This window comes from Octopus bimaculoides, chromosome 18 (assembly GCF_046866305.1).
Source record: "Octopus bimaculoides isolate indiv1 chromosome 18, ASM4686630v1, whole genome shotgun sequence".
NCBI classification, from domain to species: domain Eukaryota; kingdom Metazoa; phylum Mollusca; class Cephalopoda; order Octopoda; family Octopodidae; genus Octopus; species Octopus bimaculoides.
Genome location: NC_142945.1, coordinates 55,984,578 through 56,003,596, shown reverse-complemented (window position 1 = coordinate 56,003,596; position 19,019 = coordinate 55,984,578). Strand labels below are relative to the sequence as shown.

The window sequence follows — 19,019 nt, the reverse complement described above, 5'->3', positions numbered from 1 at the left end:
ATGAATAATATTTCTGATTTGAAATAAATAATATAAGGAGGAATGGACAGATTTTATATTAATAATAATAATAATAATAATAATAATAATAATAAAACTTAAAAAGCGAACATAGAGCCTAAGAGATCAGTAGATCACACAATTCACTTAGCTGCACAATCGTATTCAGTGAAGCCATGGAGATAATATGTACAGACGCAGTCATGCACATCCTGTGAATGTGATGACCAAATGAGCATGCGATTATTGCTTTCCATCCGCACTGGAACCCAGGCTGCTATGACGAGTACTAAAGTAGTAAAGAGAAGAAGACATAACAGAGGCAATTATATCTGTCACACCATCTGTGAGTCAGTAAATGTTGCAGGAGCGGTTTACATGTGTCTGCTCCACCCCCTCACCCCTGTCTAGCCAGCGGCCTGCCTGCTTTCACCCACTCCCTTGCCCCCACCCCCAACCCCTCCCCTTTTGTCACAGTGTTTCTGTTGGGTCTCTGCAGCCAGTCTTTTCTTTTCCTATACACAGGGGTTACGCAGCACAACATTGCTTTTTCCCTCCTGCAGAATTATCTGTTGGAGCAACAGTGATCGTCTGGACATTTGCACTGATTGAGTTATCATCATCTGGACTTTCACGGATCTGTTTCTGAGAAACAATTTTGTAAATTTCTGAAAGAGTGGGAGAAAAAAAATAAAAAAAAAAAAAGAAAAAGAAAAAAATAAGTAGTCAGAATAACAAACAAGATGCAGATAACAAAATGTTTCTGAAACAATCATTTTACTCTTCCTCTGCTTACATTAGTGTTTGCCAGCCCCTCCACAGTTAAACCTGCATCCTCCTCAACAGCTGCCATCGACTGTTGTCCATCAAAGACAAAAACCAGACCAACTGGCAAATACTATTGAAACCAAGAGCAATATTCAATGTGCGCGTGCGCGCACACACACACACACACACACACACACACACACACACACACACATGATGGGGAGCTGAAAAGTTCCTGTCTTTAAATAAGAGAAAATACAGGATGAGGATCCGTTAATCACGATTTTATTCAATATATTCCCCTCTCAGATTCACACACCTATTACAGCAGTTCTACAGGTTTTTTTAAGTCCTGTAAAATAATGCAGAGGTTGGGCCTCCAACCAGGACTTTTGCGATACTCAAAGCCAGGAACTTTTCAGCCAGTGATCCCAGTGAAACACCGACTTTTTCGTGTGCAAAGTGTTGGAATAGTTATGCTTTTCTCAAGTTTTAATGTCATCCCATCAGCTAAGAGATTCTAGTGATTGATGGTGCATCAACTTGAAAGCAGCTGTAAAGTCCACCAATGGTGGGCATTGCTCTTTCAAGTAATACAATATTGTCCACATTTACATCACTCAAATTCCAAACATCCCTAGTAGAGTGAACTTAGATCTACAGTCAAGATTCTCACCCTCAATTTCATTGTTCTTTAACTATTGATATACCACATCACAATGACACAAGGTCTGTTTCCTTTGGAAATGTTCCATTACTTATCCCCTATCATTATCAAATACTTTCACAGAATGCTAAAACTCATTATGACAAAAAAGGATTTTAAGTTCTCAAAACGATTTTATAAAAACTTCAATATTAAAAAAGTAAAATTTTTCTAAAGCATTTTTTTTTATAGAGAGTAATTTTAATTTTTTTTTATATATAAGGTACAGCCAGTAAAATGAAACTGACAAACTATTAAATACCAATATATAATGTGTTAGGTCAGAGGGCATTAGAGATTTACTGTCTGGATTAAGACTATCATCATCAAAAGTAGTAGTAGTAGTAGTAGTAAACTTTTCAACAAAAATGTCAGAGGATTTGTTTTGTTTATTTATCAGAAAATTGTCAATTTGTAAAATTTACTGATCCTCATTCCATTCATCCATAATTGTTACATCTCTTCCAATTAAACTTAAAATATTCTTTTCTTCTATTTCATTAGATTCCTAGCAACAAAACAATAATCAAGCTGAAAAGATACTGAAAAAAGCTCATCCTACCTGTTAAGATATTTTGAAAGGCTGCTTCCACATTAGTTGAATCTAAAGCTGATGTTTCTATGAAGGAAAGGTTGTGTTTCTCTGGAGAAGAAGGAAAGGAAAAAAAAAGGTACTCTTTTATAAGAACACTGAGCCAGAAACAATAACTATAAACAGGGAAAGGCTTTTAGAGGAATTGAAAAAATAGCTTCAGTACCATTAAAAAAAACAAAAAAAAAAACATGTACACCATAATGTCAATAACAAAAAAAGGTAACGATATACATTTTCTTTGACATTTTGCAGTGAGTTATCCCAACAGAATTTAATCTATGACAAACAGTTGCTTCTATCTTTCCAGTAATCTCTAATTATAGTTTCAGGTCAACAGACTTATTTCTCAAATATCACTGAGGAAAGTATTTTAAACTGACTTTTCCAAAACTGTTTTTTCTTGAAATTTAAACTAAAGTCACTAATTTTATATATATATATAACTTATTTAAAAAAATAAAATTGACATTTAACTTCCATTTCAATAAAATATCGGCTGAGACCCAATTTCAGAATCCAACAGTACTAATTTAGGGGTCATTAATTTTAGCTAACAAAAATGGCTTCTTCCTGGCAAATGATAGAAACAAAATTCACCAGATTTTGAGAATTACAATTAATCTGAATATTAAAAGAAAAAGTAAACAAATACTTAAGGTTGTTAATTATGCAAACATATAATTAAAACTAATGTTCCTTTGTTACAAAGCAGTTATTTAATATTACACACAAATTTACAACAAAAACAATTTTTCTTGTTTGTGATATTAAAGAGCCGGCTGCAATAGCTACGCTACATGTATTACCAGTTGAATATGTTCCAACTCTCCATGTTGACTTAGTTTGAACGATTGACACGCAACAGCAGTGGTATTTTTGCTATTTGGAACATGACCATTACACTCAGGGAAACGTGTCTGAAACAGGTTAAGGGGGTTTTTAGCCTTCAATAAGTTTCAGCTTCAGACTAAATCATCCCAGTTTTTCCTTCACCAGCATCATTCATATACTTCTATCTTGGGTTAAGATTATTGCACAACTGCAATTTAAATTCCAGATGCTAAATGCTAGCATTTCGGCAGCTTACAACAAGAGTCAGTATCTTAATATAGTAGAAATTTACAACCAGTGAGAATCACATGTCTCAGATGTGAAGCACAACACAGTGCTAGAAATGCAACACAAATTATCAACCCTTCAACCAGCCAGCCGACAATGACACCACCACCACCACCACTACCTCTATGATGTTAGAGATCTTCAAATCAGTTTTACAATAATAATCTTGAATTTTGAAATTGCATGTGATATACAGACATAGGATAGTGACAAAGTTAACCTGACCCACCAGAAACAGCAGTCTGAAAACCACAAAGGAAACTGTTCTGAAGCTACAACTAAGGATCAGATATGAAAGTGCTAATATAGATGAGGCAACAAGGCTGAATGTTATGGAACTTACTTCAAGCCAACTGAGTTTACAAAGACAAACAGACAAACTTTGAAGTGGAGGACAAATTAAATCTCAGTATTCAACAAGCCTCTAACTTCTTACCATACTGGAGAAGTATAATTAGTGGTTACCTAATGACTAGCAGCACAACAAACTATTCTAAACTTACCTGAAAAGTGGGAAAACAATGTATGAAATAAGTTGTAGCGAACATCACAAATTTTTTGGTTGGCAACACAGAAATACTGAACAAATACTTGTACAATAAGCTACAAGCAATCCAGTCACGAAATTCCTATAATTTGATGTTTTAAACAACACTGTAACACATCTCTTGTTTTTCTACAGCAAAATACAGCAACTCACCTGCAAATGCTTTGGCTTCATCTGTTGGTACAGCTCGTAGATGCCTAAGATCACTTTTATTGCCAACCAACATAATGACTATATTACTGTCTGCATGGTCTCGCAATTCTTTTAACCATCTTTCTACATTTTCATAAGTCAAATGTTTGGCAATATCATAGACTAGTAGTGCTCCTACTGCTCCTCTGTAATATCTACAATACAAAGAAAAATAATGAGACAAATAACAACCGTTTAATACATATATATGAGGTGGTGAAGCACGGCCTTCGAACATTAGGCAATGACTAGTGACCGAGACCTTTGGAAATATGCTGTGCGTGAGAAGACCCAGCAAGAAAGTGAGATCATAACCCATGGCCTTTGCCAGAGGTGTAGCCAGCCCACTTATGTGTACCTTTCCTTCTTTGGACACAAAACACAAAATCCTGCTTGCAAAGACCTGTTGAGGCAAGTGAAATCGAAATCGAACCAAATTCAATGACTGGCACTCGTGCCAACCTTCCTTCATTGGATACTAAACTCAGCTTGCAAAGACCTGTTGGGGCAAGTGAGATTGAAACTGAACCAAATTCGATGACTGGCACCCGTGCCAGTGGAGCGCTAACAGCACCATCCGAGCGGGATCACTGCCAGAGCAGTGGTCTCGCTTCAGTGCCGGTGGCATGTAAAAAGCACCATTTGAGCGCGATTGTTTCCAGCTTCACCTTACTGGTACTCGTGCCGGTGTCATGTGAACAAAACATTGGACTGACTCCTGTGCAGGTGGTACGTAAAAACCACCATCTGAGTGTGGCCGTTGCCAGTACCGCCTGTGGCACGTAAAAAGCACCCACTACACCCTCGGAGTGTTTGGTGTTAGGAAGGGCATCCAGCTGTAGAAACTCTGCCAGATCAGATTGGAGCCTGGTGTAGCCACCTGGTTCGCTAGTCCCCAGTCAAATCGTCCAACCCATGCCAGCATGGAAAGCGGACGTTAAATGATGATGATGATGATGATGGTGATATATGTATAATTTTAATGTAAAATATAATCAGCAAGAATCTAATTCCTAAGTTTCCACCTTCTGAAAGAAAGAAAATTTGAATAAAACTAAATTGTTGGAGATCCTTATTCAGGATCTCAAAGAAGTCACCTCACCCACCAAATCCAACAAAAAGAGGTCCAGTAGAAAGGTGAAAGATTTATTCATCTTTAAGAAATGAAATTTTAATATTATTGAACAGAAGAAGCAATGAATTGAAAAATCAGTCGAGTAAGAGTTTCACTGACTTGTATCTAGTCATCACAATTCTGATTTCAAATCCTAGCAGTGTTCACCACTTTGCCTTTCATCCTTTATGGAATCAACAAAAAGTAACAACCAAGTGCTAATGGTCCTGACCAGAACCTCTCCCTCAATTACAAACATGTGGCACTTTGGGCCTTGGGTCAGAAATCAATATTTCTTAATGAAAGCTACTACATAGAATTCTATGTTACATTCAAAGTTTAAAATGATATTATCCATTTACTAACCTAGAATGGTAAATAAAGAACTCAGCACCCCTTCGTTAATGAGAAATTGAAAGCAGCTCACAAGTGATATAAATCAAATCTTCATTGAACAACTGTTTAAATGTGACTGATGTTGACAACTTGAGACTTTCAAAGTGGAGTACTTACGCACTAGTAATTGCTCGGTATCGCTCCTGGCCTGCAGTGTCCCATATCTGAGCTTTGATAGTTTTTCCATCTACTTGGATACTCCTAGAAGCACCAAAAAACTTAGTTATTGCACTCTTCAAATGTAACAAAAGAGAAATAATAGAATAAAACAATGTAATAAGGTAAATGCTTTTCTTTAAAACAGAAGAGAAAACCAACCTTTTTATTTCTCATTCAAATAATTATAAAGTATTTGATTTATTTTAAGAAGTTCAAAATAAAAAAACGCAAGAAGCAACCTTTCATAGTGTATCATTGTATGGGACAACATTCCTATTTAATCCTTATCCCCATTAAAGAGAGAGAAACAAAAAATTATCTCATCCACTACCAACTGAAAGGGGGCGTTCAAATATTCAGTTTGCATTATTTAAGTTACAACAGTTCCAGATGAGAGTCAAACAGAAGACCTTTATCTATCCATCGGGGTTTATATGCATTTTCCGAAAAAGTTTCTATTGAATTGTCTCCATTTCCCTGCTCCTGGTGAGATTAGATAAGTATAAGAAGGAAAATGGATATAGCCATCTTTTCAAGTATCTAGGCAAATAGTTATAAATTACAAAGAAATGCAACATGAAAATGTTTTCAAATCAAAGAGAAAAGTTCTTTAAAAGTTCTGAAGAACATACTTGAATAATATATAATAGAAAACTTGTGAAATTTTACAAGATTTAAATTTAGAATTAAAATCTTACTTCCAATACTGAGAAAGGAAAGCTTCCCAAGACCCAGAAATATGTAGGATGAAGTACCAAGAAAGGATCTTCACACATTGGGCCTCACAGAGAGGATGACAAGGGGCCCCGAGACTTCTGAAGGTTTGTTGTGCTTGAGAAGACTAAGTAAAATCATGGATGTCTTTTCATTCTTCTTTAACTGAGTGATCCTAATCTTGTAGACTTCTGAGTGCTGGTGCCATATAAAAGCACCCAGTACACACTGTAAAGTGGCTGGTGTTGGGAAGGGCATCCAGCCATAGAAACAATGTCAAAATAGATGACTGGAGCCCAGGTTAGATCTTCAGCTAGCCAGCTCCTGTCAAAATGTCCGACCCATACCTGTCTGGAAAACGGATGTTAATGATGATGAGGACATGCATTCTTGGAGCAAAGTTCTTCATCCTCTTACAATTAGCCATTCTATAACAGTCAAGTAGAATGTGACAAGGATGCAGCCTGTGAATAACAATTCCTGTGGCCAGGAAATGCAGAGCAATGCAGCAAAAACTCTCGTCTCCACTGTAATCTAATTTCAACAGTTGAAAGACATTTCTAATGGCACAAGGTTTGATAAAAAAAAAAAAAAAAAAACTTACAAAAAACTTACCTAGTGGCAAATTCTACACCAATAGTACTTTTACTTTCCAAATTGAATTCATTTCGGGTAAACCTCGATAACAGGTTACTCTTGCCAACACCAGAGTCACCAATCAAAACAACTTTGAAAAGAAAAAAAACAATGGTAATTTAAAAGAGAGAAACAATTTTTTTTTCTTTCAAAGAGCTTATTTTCATAGTAGTTATTATGAAAGCACTGCCATATTTTCCAGCTTCTACAAGGATGAAGGTGATATAGAAAAGGGGAGGAACAGCACAGCTACTCTAGTGATTTAGTGAATTTGTTGCCAATCAACGGGATGGACTTAATGAAATGTAGTTGAAAACGTGTGTGTGTGTGTGTGTGTGTGTGTGTGCACGCATGGGGGAAGCAGCTCAGAGCTGAAGTATTTTGGTTCACTTTCCGCTGGATGTTCAGGCACAGATTGTAAAGCTTAGCATTTATAGGAAAATGGAGGGTTATAAGTTTTGTTGTTGAAGAGTAGGAGAATGTAATATAAGACTAATGTGACTTGGCACTGTTGATAATTAGGCTGTTCCCATGAGTGGGATGCTTTTTTGAGGGTCTCTTTATCACAAGACCAGCAACAGGTACCAAGCATTCATAGAGATGACACTTCTGAATAATTGTATCTTCATCCTAATTTTTAGTTAAGAAAGCCCAATAATTTATCCAGAGTTTTCATTTAATCAATATCTTACATATCTTGGATTTCTAACTCATTTCACCTAAAACATAGGTCCATACCAACACAGCATTCTTTGCTAAATAAATATATCTTCATACCTTCATTCATCCGCACTCAACATTCCACATCCAAAATATTCTTCTTCAATTGATCATTAGCTTACTCTTACGTGTTTCAGTCACTTGACTGTAGCCATGCTGGAGCACCACCTTCAGTCAAACAAATCAACCCCCAGGACATTCTTTGTAAGCCTAGTACTTATTCTATCAGTCTCTTTTTGCTGAACCGCTAAATTATGGGGACGTAAACACACCAACACCAGTTGTAAAGCGATGGTGGGGAGACAAACAGACAAATATATATATATATATACGGCAGGCTCCTTTCAGTTTCCATCTGCCAAACCCACTCACAAGGCTCCGGTCGGCCCTAGGTTATAGTAGAAGGCACTTGGCCAAGCTGCCACGTGATTGGGAAGGAAGCTCCTTACCACACAGCCACCCCTGCAATATATTTAATGCTTTTACAAATGTGAAATAATAGTGTTTCACAAAAGTAAGTATGCACAGAGAGAGAGAGAAAGAGAGAGAGAGATGCTAATCAACCAAGAATCTCATTTTGAAAAAAAAAAAAAAGGAATTATTATTGTGAAGGGAGTGAGTGGAGAGTGCAATAGGTATGGTAGCAAGAATCACTTTTTTTTTTTTGTACATTAGTACAACCAGCTGCAGTCTAGTAATATATCTAACATAAACAAAGCTTTTATACTAAATCTTGTTACTAGAAGCTCTCTCCTGAATTATACAGGCAAACAAAAATATGCTTTAAGTTTGTACCATTAAAGTTAGCTGCCTAAACAGACATCAGGAAAACCATTTCAGATTCTGAAAGATCCTCCATCCATTCCTTATACTCAAGAGTATTTACCACAAGATGAAAGAAGAATATAAAATTCAATTTTGCATTGTTATTGTTTCATTGTTGTTGAGGAAATCTGAAAATACAGATCAACATTTTTTTTTTTTACTTTAGAATGCCATTGGCAAAAGAGGAAAAAACCTGATATGATGCAGTCTTGCAAACTTTGTTTCCTATTCTCTCTTTTATTGAATATTATTACTCAACACAAGTCAGCTGATTATTGATTTATTGATAAATCTATCTTATGACCTAGTTTCAATTCACACTTATGTTTTTGGATGGGCATCAATACATAACAGTTTTCTATAACATTTTAAGGTCTTCTGTCTGAAAAGTGAATCTGGCCAGTCTTTTAAAGGATGTTGCAAGAAGTTACTGGGGAGTATTAAAACTCACAGAATCAAGATCTTTTCATGGGCATTACTAAAACGATATAATGATGTTCGACTAATGTAATCCAAATGACAGCTAACATCTTATAAAATGAAACATCAAAACTTTTATATCTGCTTTCTATGCTGGTATGGGTTGGATGGGTCGTGGTGAAAATACAAGTCAATTCTTTTCAGTAGTTACTACCTTCCTGCATGGATCAAAAGCATGTTTCCCTCAGGTTTCATTTCTCTGACTGGATGGATACCCTTCCTATCATCATCCACTTCACAAACATACAGTGTATATTTTATCATGGCTCTAACACTAGAGACATTGTCACGTTCTTGACAAGGCTAAAAACGTCCCCTGGACACTAGGCTTTCTCTACGTGCCAGCTACTTTGCAGAGTGTGCTGGGTGCATTCGTCATGGCACCAGCACAAGTGAGTCAGTGGCTGTTCCAGCGTATCTTCCTTCCCATCCTCTAGGGCAATGCCTTTTTTACTTTGTCCACTGGCACCATGAGGGGGACTGACAAGCTGCCATTTTAGATTACTTGTTAGTTTTATTTCGCCCAAAATTGTTCCATACATCCCATATAAAAAACAGGATGGTCGTGTCTAAAACAATGCCAGAATGTTCAGCCAAAGTTGAAAGATCACAAGATACTGTAATAGTTTATATATTGTTTTATCTAGTTTCTGTAGTTGTTGACAGGTCTACTTCAACATTTAGTAGCCAACTCAATGTCAATATGATAGGTGACATTAAGAAGGGCATGCAGCTGTAGAAATTATGCCAAAGCTGACATTGAAGCGTGGCAGCCTACCGGGTCCTGTCAAAGAATTTAGTACATGCCAGCATGGAAAATGAATGTTAAATGATGATGATGATGATGATGTAGGGGTCAAACTTTAGTAATCGATTTACATTTTACTCTTAACTGTGAGGCTTACCTAATGATTTAAGACTTAAAATCAATTTCTCCAGTTAATGATTGTAGGGGCATCTGATTGTTAGATCAAGGAAATTGCCCCACATAGATATTTACTCACTGGGTTTTGAAATCACTAAAGTACTGGTAAAAGAAAATTCCTGTTAATTCTTATCTTGATAAAATGATGTACCTTGTATGAATGCACATGCGCGCATGCACGCGCATGCACACACAAACACACACACACACAGACACACACACACACACACACACACACACAGTGCATATGTCGGAAATGTATTCCTGATAGAGGTGAAGATAAGGTATTGTGGCTGGAGAACAAATTACTTAGATATGATCTTGCTAGAATTAATGAGTCTGATGTATCAAGTGGAGAAGAAGGAAAAACTTAGAGGCTTAAACAGAAGATGCTCAGGTTGGGAAATGCTGCAACAGTAATCCTGTTGAATTGACCATGTGATATTGATGGATAAGGCATCCAGTGTAAACCTGTTTATCAACTACTCTGATTTCCAGTTGGTGAAGAGGTAAAGAAGACATGGAAGAAAAAAAGTAGTTATAGTATTTGGTTAAGTTGAAATTTTTTTTGTAACCAGCAGAGGTAGGGGCTACCATAATCTGGTAGGGGCTACCATAATCTATCTGAAATACTCTGACAACAGAAAACAGAATTCTGATGTTCTAACTGAACGTTAATATCCTTCTTAGATATAGTCATAATTCTAAATACTTGTAGACAGGAGATGACCATCTTCCACACTATTGCATCACCTTGCTTGCGTACAAAACATTTCGATACAATCCACACTAATCAAGAAATGTAACACCCATATCTATTTGATACTCCAACACAAACTAAACTGTATACGGCTCAGTTACAATCCATTCTGCTTTACTTACAAGTTTAAACCGGATTCAACCACTCATATAAACAACATCCACCTATTTTAAAACCCTTTTCAATTCTTATTTTCTCAGCAGTAATTCGTGCTGCAACACTTAAGCTACTTCCCCACCCCCACCCTATATCAAACCTTTGTTTACATTATTTAATCTTTACTGAATTACAGATTGTTGGAGATATATAAAGCTTGTTGTAAATCTTTACTCTGTCAAAATCTTCCAGCTAAAGAAACACATTGAACTCTTATCTGTAGAAGCAGTCCTAACTTGTCCCAAGTTTATGAAGCTATTTGTCATATTCATCTCGGCCATCAGTCACAGCTCCAAAATCCCTTGACTCTCACCAGGTAGAAACAGTATAAACATTGTCCCAGATTTACAAAAGGGTTTAACATGTTTTTTTTTTGGGGGGGGGGGGATAATCTTCGTGTTTCCCAACTATTCCATCACTTAGAGACATTCCATGAAGCTCTGAAATTTCAAATTCATTATAAACATCTCGAGCATTTTGAACAGTTTTACCTGTGCATATCATCATCATCATCATTTAACGTCCGCTTTCCATGCTAGCATGGGTTGGACAATTTGACTGGGGACTGGCAAACCAGATGACTACACCAGACTCCAATCCGATCTGGCAGAGTTTCTACAGCTGGATGCCCTTCCTAATGCCAACCACTCAGAGAGTGTAGTGGGTGCTTTTTACGTGCCAGTCCGGTGGTACTGGCAACGGCCATGCTCAAATAGTGTTTTTTATGTGCCACCTGCACAGGAGTCAGTCCAATGTTTTGTTCACATGTCACCAGCACGAGTGCCAGTAAGGCGAAGCTGGAAACGATCGCGCTCAAATGGTGCTTTTTACGTGCCACCGGCATGGAAGTGAGACCGCTGCTCTGGCAATGATCCCGCTCGGATGGTGCTGTTGATTTATCACAATGTTCCCTCATTTAAAATGATCTGCTTGATACTGGTGTCTGTGCTATGATAAGCATTGCATTAAGGCGATTCTTCAAGGTTGAAAATATATTTTATTAAAATAAAAAATAAGACATTTTTTTAAATAGTTGTTGAGTTCTGATGTACAGTAAAATATCTAACACATGGACATCTATACCAGATAATCCAGAAAATCAACAAATCAAATAAGGTCAAGTTTTTCACCCCCAAACAAGTGTTGGAATGTAGTTGATATTGATTTTATGAGCAAGGGAAGATGAAAGCTTAAGTTGGCAGGTATTCAACAGTTTTCTCATCATACATCAGATGTCCAAAAGCACCAGGGATGCCATTGTTTTTGTTTTGTTTTTTTTTTCTTGTTTTTTGTTTTCCTCTGGAGAGATTAAGGAACAAGATTCATCACATGACATCAAAAATGAAACAATAATTGGAAATAGATAAAAGGTGGCAGAACTAGCAAGGAAGGTTGGGAAAAGTGCAAGTATTAGTAAGTTTTTCCTCTACAGAACCAAGAAACTCTCCAATTCAGTGGGTGCTGAATGTTGACTAAACATATCCATTGAAAGTGATATCTTAATTCATCAACAATAACGTGAAGAAGATCAATAGAGATATATATTTGGAACAACACAAAATAAAATGACAGAACAAAGAGAAGAGTGTAATACTGTTTCCAATGGGATTACGTGTTGAAAGAATATGGAGGGGAAAAAAATCAATTCTCTTATTGTTTCATTGGAAAGTGAGTTATCTAATACATTGTTAATTCAGTATTAAATAACAGTGTCAAACACTTTCATACATAGATGAAGTAAAACACTTGAATATACTAAGACGATGCACAGCAACTTTCCATCAGGATTATCAAATGAACAGGACTATTTTATTCGGATTTGAAAAGCTCAAGTAGTTTATAATAAATTGTACAGTTACTTTCAATAGATTCAGTTTAAATGACTGCAATGTCAAATATATTAACCTGTTTTACCTAAATGTACAGAACAATGCCATGGACATAGGATACATAAGGGACCGTTCATTTAGTCCTTAAAATAAGGTTTCCTACTGTTTCACACACATACTTGCAGCTTAACCTTGATGTCCTTGTTGTCATCCTGCTGCAATGTCTTAACAGTTTTTCAGGCTATCTGGTGTGAAAAGTTTGACAAACACTTTCATTTTGAGGAAACCCTAAAAGAAATAATCACAAATCAAAATAAGGCGATCAAGGAGGCCACAACCTGTCACTCTACTGCAAAATGTGAGGAGGATTAGTAAACATTCAATAACAATGAAAGCTTTCGTTGTCAGTCTGGTCAGTGATTCTATTGTGTGGAAACCAGGTTGTGTACTGATGTCACATCTGTTCGATTCTGATTAAAGTAAGTTGCACAACATTAACACAGCAATTAGAATTCATATTTCCAACCCTGCCAAAGAAATATGTGCCTACCACACCAAAGATTATCACCACACAACCCCACACTATTACAAGTTCACAGTGAAGGGGGGAACAGTCCAATTAATGATAGTTTCATTTATTTATGCAATCAAACAAATGAAAATAGTTTGTGATATGCATGAAACGAGCCACCGGCTTAAGACTGCAAGCAAGATCTTGGAAAATGTTTTCCAGCTTTTGCTACGCACATATCTAACAAAAAAAAAAGATGAAAATTTAAATCAATGCAATAGAGCTGCATGATCTGAACTTGCTACATGTGGTGCCACCATTTCTATGCATGGCAATAAGGATTATTTACAAAAGCATGTTTTTAGTCTCCAGTCTTTCTTTGGACATTTCACACATCAGGGGGGACTAGTTCAATGCTGAACAGGTTCACCAGATATTTTCAGCTCCAAACAATATATTTCAACAAGGCACTTTTCCACGAGGATTCACATTAAAGTGCAAACAAATATTTCACTGCCTTTGTACAAGTGAATCACCACTTTATAAAAAGAAAAAGAAAAAAAAAGAGGCTTCATGACAAAAGCACAATGTCACATTGTTTCAATATGTGCTGCTCCATGTGACCAACCACGTGACAATCCGCACCCCACCCCCCAGCCCACTCATCCTCGTCAATCAAATTACCATCATTGCCAAATTCCTTTTGGAACACGTGTATCAAAGTAAAAAACAAAAATCTTAGAGAAGTAGATATTTAATCTAAATGTTGAAAGGTATTTCCACAGAAAAACAACCATTCCTGCAAAACAATTGTGTGTCAAATTAATTTGCCATTGCAGCAGTTATGAGGTTCCTTCCAATGGCCTGGTCATTTTGTCTACACTGATTTTACCTATGTCAGTGGAGGTGCAATGGCCCAGTGGTTAGAGCAGCGGACTCACGGTCTTGGGATTGCGGTTTCGATTCCCAGACCGGGCGTAGTGAGTGTTTATTGAGCGAAAACACCTAAAAGCTCCACAAGGCTCCTGCAGGGGATGGTGGCAAACCCTGCTGCACTCTTCCACCACAACTTTCTCTCTCACTCTTACTTCCTGCTTTGTGTCGTGCCTGTAATTCAAAGGGTCAGCCTTGTCACACTGTGTCACGCTGAATATCCTCGAGACTACGTTAAGGGTACACATGTCTGTGGAGTGCTCAGCCACTTGCACATTAATTTCACGAGCAGGCTGTTCCGTTGATCGGATCAACTGGAACCCTCGACGTCGTTAGCAACAGAGTGCCAACAACAACCCATGTCACAATATATGCAGAGCACTTTTGTGTAGCTCTTCCTATCAACAGAACTGTGCTTTAGTTATGCAACCAAATCGTTTTGCAAATAAGTATCCTAACTCACGAAAACTGACGCTTGCTGATAATGGCTCCAGAGTGAAAAGTTAAATGTTTACACATCAGAGAAGTCATAGACGTAACGTTAAGACACATCTTTCATTTCTAACAGTTATATTAAAAGGGAAGTAAAAAAGAAAAAGGTTAAATTCTTTTACTTGTTTCAGTCATTTGACTGCAGCCATGCTGGAGCACCACCTTGAAGGGTTTTAGTCGAACTTTAGGCTTAGTACTTATTCTATCAGTCTGTTTTTCTGAACCACTAAGTCATGAGGACATGCACACCAACACTGGTTGTTGAGCTGTAATGGAGGGGGCAGACACAAAGACACACACATATATATTATATATGACAGGCTTCTTTCAGTTTCTGTCTACCAAATCCACTCACAAGGCTTTGGTCGGCCTGAGGCTATAGTAGAAACCACTTGCCCAAGGTGCCACACAATGTTTATTTTTCTTCTTAGAAAATAAACTTAGGATAAAACACTAAATGTGCACAAAATATTACTGCTAACTATTAACACCGATATTAATTATAACCATTTAATATAATTGCTATCTAAGTAAGGTAACAAGTATTAACCACTCAATATTAATTACTATAAAAAAAATATAGAAAACGGCCAACAAATGGGTTTTTTAAAAAAATATTCTCGTAACTATTAAACCACTGCAGGTCAAAATATTTCTATTTTTGGAATCCAAAAAGAATTTATATAAAATTATTATCTATAAATCTAATAATAATCAAACAACTCACGTTAATAAATCTTAATTTGTGTTAATTTATGCAGAAATGACGATCATTAACTTGAGATTAACAGCAGTAGTAGACAGTATAGTAATAAATGCAAGAATGAGAAGAAGCATATCATAAATTGCTACATTTTGTGACAATTACCATAGGACACAAAAATCATTGAGGGAAAATGTACGAATAATGATGATATGGAGTACAATTACATAAAGGAAGGATAGCAATGTAGTTATGAGAGAATATGAAAGGAAAAGTGATAATTCCCTTCTGCCAAGCTAAAAGAGTCATGGATCTATAGAAACTATAGTGTGATAATTGAAATCCTGGAAATATGCAAAACCATCATCGAATAGCAGGAGTTACTTGCTCAGCTAATTACATTATAGATGAAAGTAGTATTCTCTATTATTGGCATATTAGTAACATTTAGAGAAGCTAAAATACAGAAGACTAATTAGATTAATATTGATGAATGCAATTTTAGATTTTTTCTTTTTTTTCTTTTTTACTCCAGTAAAAATCCAGACATAATTCTTAAGAAACATCTGCCAGTAATTAAATAAGAAAATATATTTAGCTCTCCTACATACTTGGCCTGAAAAATAACATTTTAGTATAAATAATGTTTTGGAAGAAATTTGGGTATAAATGTTTGAGCTTAGAAAGGCACAAGAGGACCACCAGACTAACATCTGGATTAGCAACAGTGAAATATGAAAAATAAAAAAAAAAGCTTCAAGTAAATGTCTTCTCTTCAATTATGTGGACGTTTGTCTAGGCATAAAATAATTTAATTTTCATGAAATCAATCCAGAAGTCTCAAAGATTTATAACCAAACAGGGAATTATTGCAAGAAATATATCTCTATAACTCAAAATCAGAAGAACATCTATATATCTATCTATCTATATATATATATATATATATATATATATAGATAGATAGATAGATAGATAGATGTTTTGTTTAAGAAGAGAATACATTGCCAAAATTCTGACAGTCAGTGAAAACCAACCAATCACAAAAAAAAAAGAAAGAAAGAAAAGGAAAAAGAAAAAGCAGCCACAAGAGCCCAGGCTGACAACAAATCAAGACTGAATTGCATTAAATTTAATTGAAAGCTTTATAGTTTTATTCATTGTACAAGTAGTGGTTAATTTGATTATCTAATTTGTGCTAAAGAAGCCACTGATAGCATAGAGCAAAGTACATGGAACACATTATATTAAAACTAATACTCTTCCAGTTCAAATGCTAGTCTGTGATATTTTAGGAGTGCAAAGCTATTTGTCAGTGAAATATGCTTAATGAGAGCAAAACTGCAATATCCGGGAAGAAATAAGCTGTTTAACTACAAACAGTTTAAGCACCGTTCGGTATGAAGGGTTTGGTGTGTGAGTGTTACCAACAATGTGTGGAACTCAGGTTGACTGCTGAATATTCAAAATTTCAAGGCAAAGTTAAAATGAAATCTGTACACAATCCATAAGGATTAAGCAAGGATTTGCTAAATGCAATATGTAAGACCATCAAAGTGTCAACAACAGTTTGAAAATGTTATTTTAGTTCAGGCAGCTGAAAGAAATAAAAACTAAAACACAATGCACAGAATATCTATTTGAAGTTTCATGACAATTATATTGTTTATTATATATATTTAGTGAGAACATTTTGGCAGTTTTACATGTCTAATGCAAACTTAATCTTTTTTGATATCAACCTGCCAGAGACTGACCCTGAATCTATGATGTAAACTTCTTGTTTGAAAGTGATTTAAATTAAAAATTTTTCCCATCAATATTTCCTGTTGGTTTCCTGTTCTAAACATCAACTTAATGACAAAGTTATTTTGGTAAATTTTTCATTTTAAAAATTCAAACAAAAGGCAGTATACTTCAGTAGAAATACAGTAACAAAAGGGTTAATTGTCAAACTGGATAACTTACTAAACTACCAAACCAGAAGTCATGGATTTACTACAAATGTTCTTTTGCTTGTTCAAAATTCTGTGTCTAGTTTAACAAACTGTCGGGATTAGGGCCAAACAGAGAAGGCTATTGACAGGTGTGATGTCCTAATAGAAGTGTACTCAGGCTGAGATGTGCATATGTCTAGGAATACACGAGATATTGTCGGGGTATGCAAGGTTTGTAATTTTCAAGGAATCACAATCAAGTAGATGAAACTCACATCAAGAAAATGTGCAAAGAGCAGTTATCTACTTGTTATGAACAAGGAATTTCAGCAAGGTTTATAACCAAAATCCAATTTCATACAAGAACATCAACTGAGAATGATATAGGAATGTAGCTCTGTGAAACTAAGCCTAGTATTAAGTGACTTATTAGAAAGAACCAAACTCATCCATTTTCAGAAAATATTTAATATTAAATGAAACTGATTTCTTCCCAATATACACAAGACCAGAAATTGGGAGAAAGAGGAGACAATCATCAATTCTATCAAGTCCAGTACTTCACTTGTACTCTATTGATCCAAATAGGTTGAAATGTAAAGTTGACCATGGTGGAATGTGAAATCTTTAAATCAAATTAATTAAATAATACACATCTATTCACTGTTCTCTGGTATCCAACCATTTTACACTAAATATTCCTTCATATGGAGTATACCAACACTGTCAGACATGATGTGGGGGAGGAGAGAAAAAAACTGAGAACATCAGTCCAAGTAAGAGAAAAAGAGATTGATCTCACAGTGAATACCATGAAATTAGAGCATAGCAACTTTTCTTTATTCCTTAAAATGCTTTGACGAGAATGTACTTCAGTGAAATAACCATGGACACATGATTGTAGGTCAGTTTACTAGCAAACAATTTGACCTAGATACAGTGTTCACTATCTGCTCAGCTCTCTATTGACTGTTAAAGAATATTCCTGGAAAAGTAAATTTATATCAAACAACATATCTAGAAAAACAATTTACTTGTAAATTGTTCAGCAATTGCCAGTCAAGGACCAAACTTATGCAAAACACATAAGTATTTCAATGCATGGAGTTCTATTCCAACTCACAACTAACAACGTACAAAACTGAGCAAAGTTCAGTCAATGCTATTCACTACAAACTGGACTCTTCATTGTAAACTGAAAGAAAGTCTAAAACTTAACCCAAAACAAACAACTGTGCATAATTATGTTTCCTTTTTCTTTTTTCCAAGTATCAGAAACCTACAAATCAAGTGTGTAATTCATTTTTAATCCTCATAGACTTGTTCAAACTAAAATTCCAACTATCTATCTTTGAAATCTTTACCTGTAACTCTTCTGTAATTTCAGAGAAAATGATATTTAAATCCCTGCTAAAAGTCTTCTGTATTTCTAAGAGCATCAGGTAAATCACCCTAAGATATACATTTCATTGAAAGCCAATCTCAAAATGCTGAGCCTTAAGAAGGAGCAAGATATGTGGTGTGCATTGCTGCACTCAAGAAGAGTGTTGCCCACCACAACAGAATTGAAATCCAAAAACCCAAGGTGCCAAGTCAAAAGCATTGGTGTAGGTGCTGGTGCCACATAAAAAAGCACCCAGTCCATTCTGTAAAGTGGTTAGGTAGCATTAGGAAAGGTATCCCAGCTGTAGAAACCAAGCTAAATCAGACTATGGAACCTCAAGTGACCCCTGACCTTGCCAGTTCCTGTCAAGCCAACCAACCAGCATGGAAAATGGATGTGAAATGTTGATGATGATCTC

General features: G+C 36.0%; 1 protein-coding gene across 1 annotated transcript in view; it reads right to left on the bottom strand.

The window, feature by feature from the left end:
• Positions 1-19,019, bottom strand: part of LOC106881041 (ras-related protein Rab-11B) — a 33,218-nt gene that overhangs the window by 423 nt on the left and 13,776 nt on the right. The window contains exons 2-6 of the mRNA XM_089366351.1: positions 6,926-7,037; positions 5,555-5,638; positions 3,889-4,082; positions 2,037-2,117; positions 1-668 (exon numbers count right to left, since the gene is read on the bottom strand). The exon at positions 1-668 is cut by the window's left edge and continues 423 nt beyond it. Of these exons, the coding sequence (XP_089222477.1) occupies positions 529-668; positions 2,037-2,117; positions 3,889-4,082; positions 5,555-5,638; positions 6,926-7,037 (611 nt within the window). The 3' untranslated portion in view covers positions 1-528. The remainder of the gene's footprint in view (positions 669-2,036; positions 2,118-3,888; positions 4,083-5,554; positions 5,639-6,925; positions 7,038-19,019) is intronic.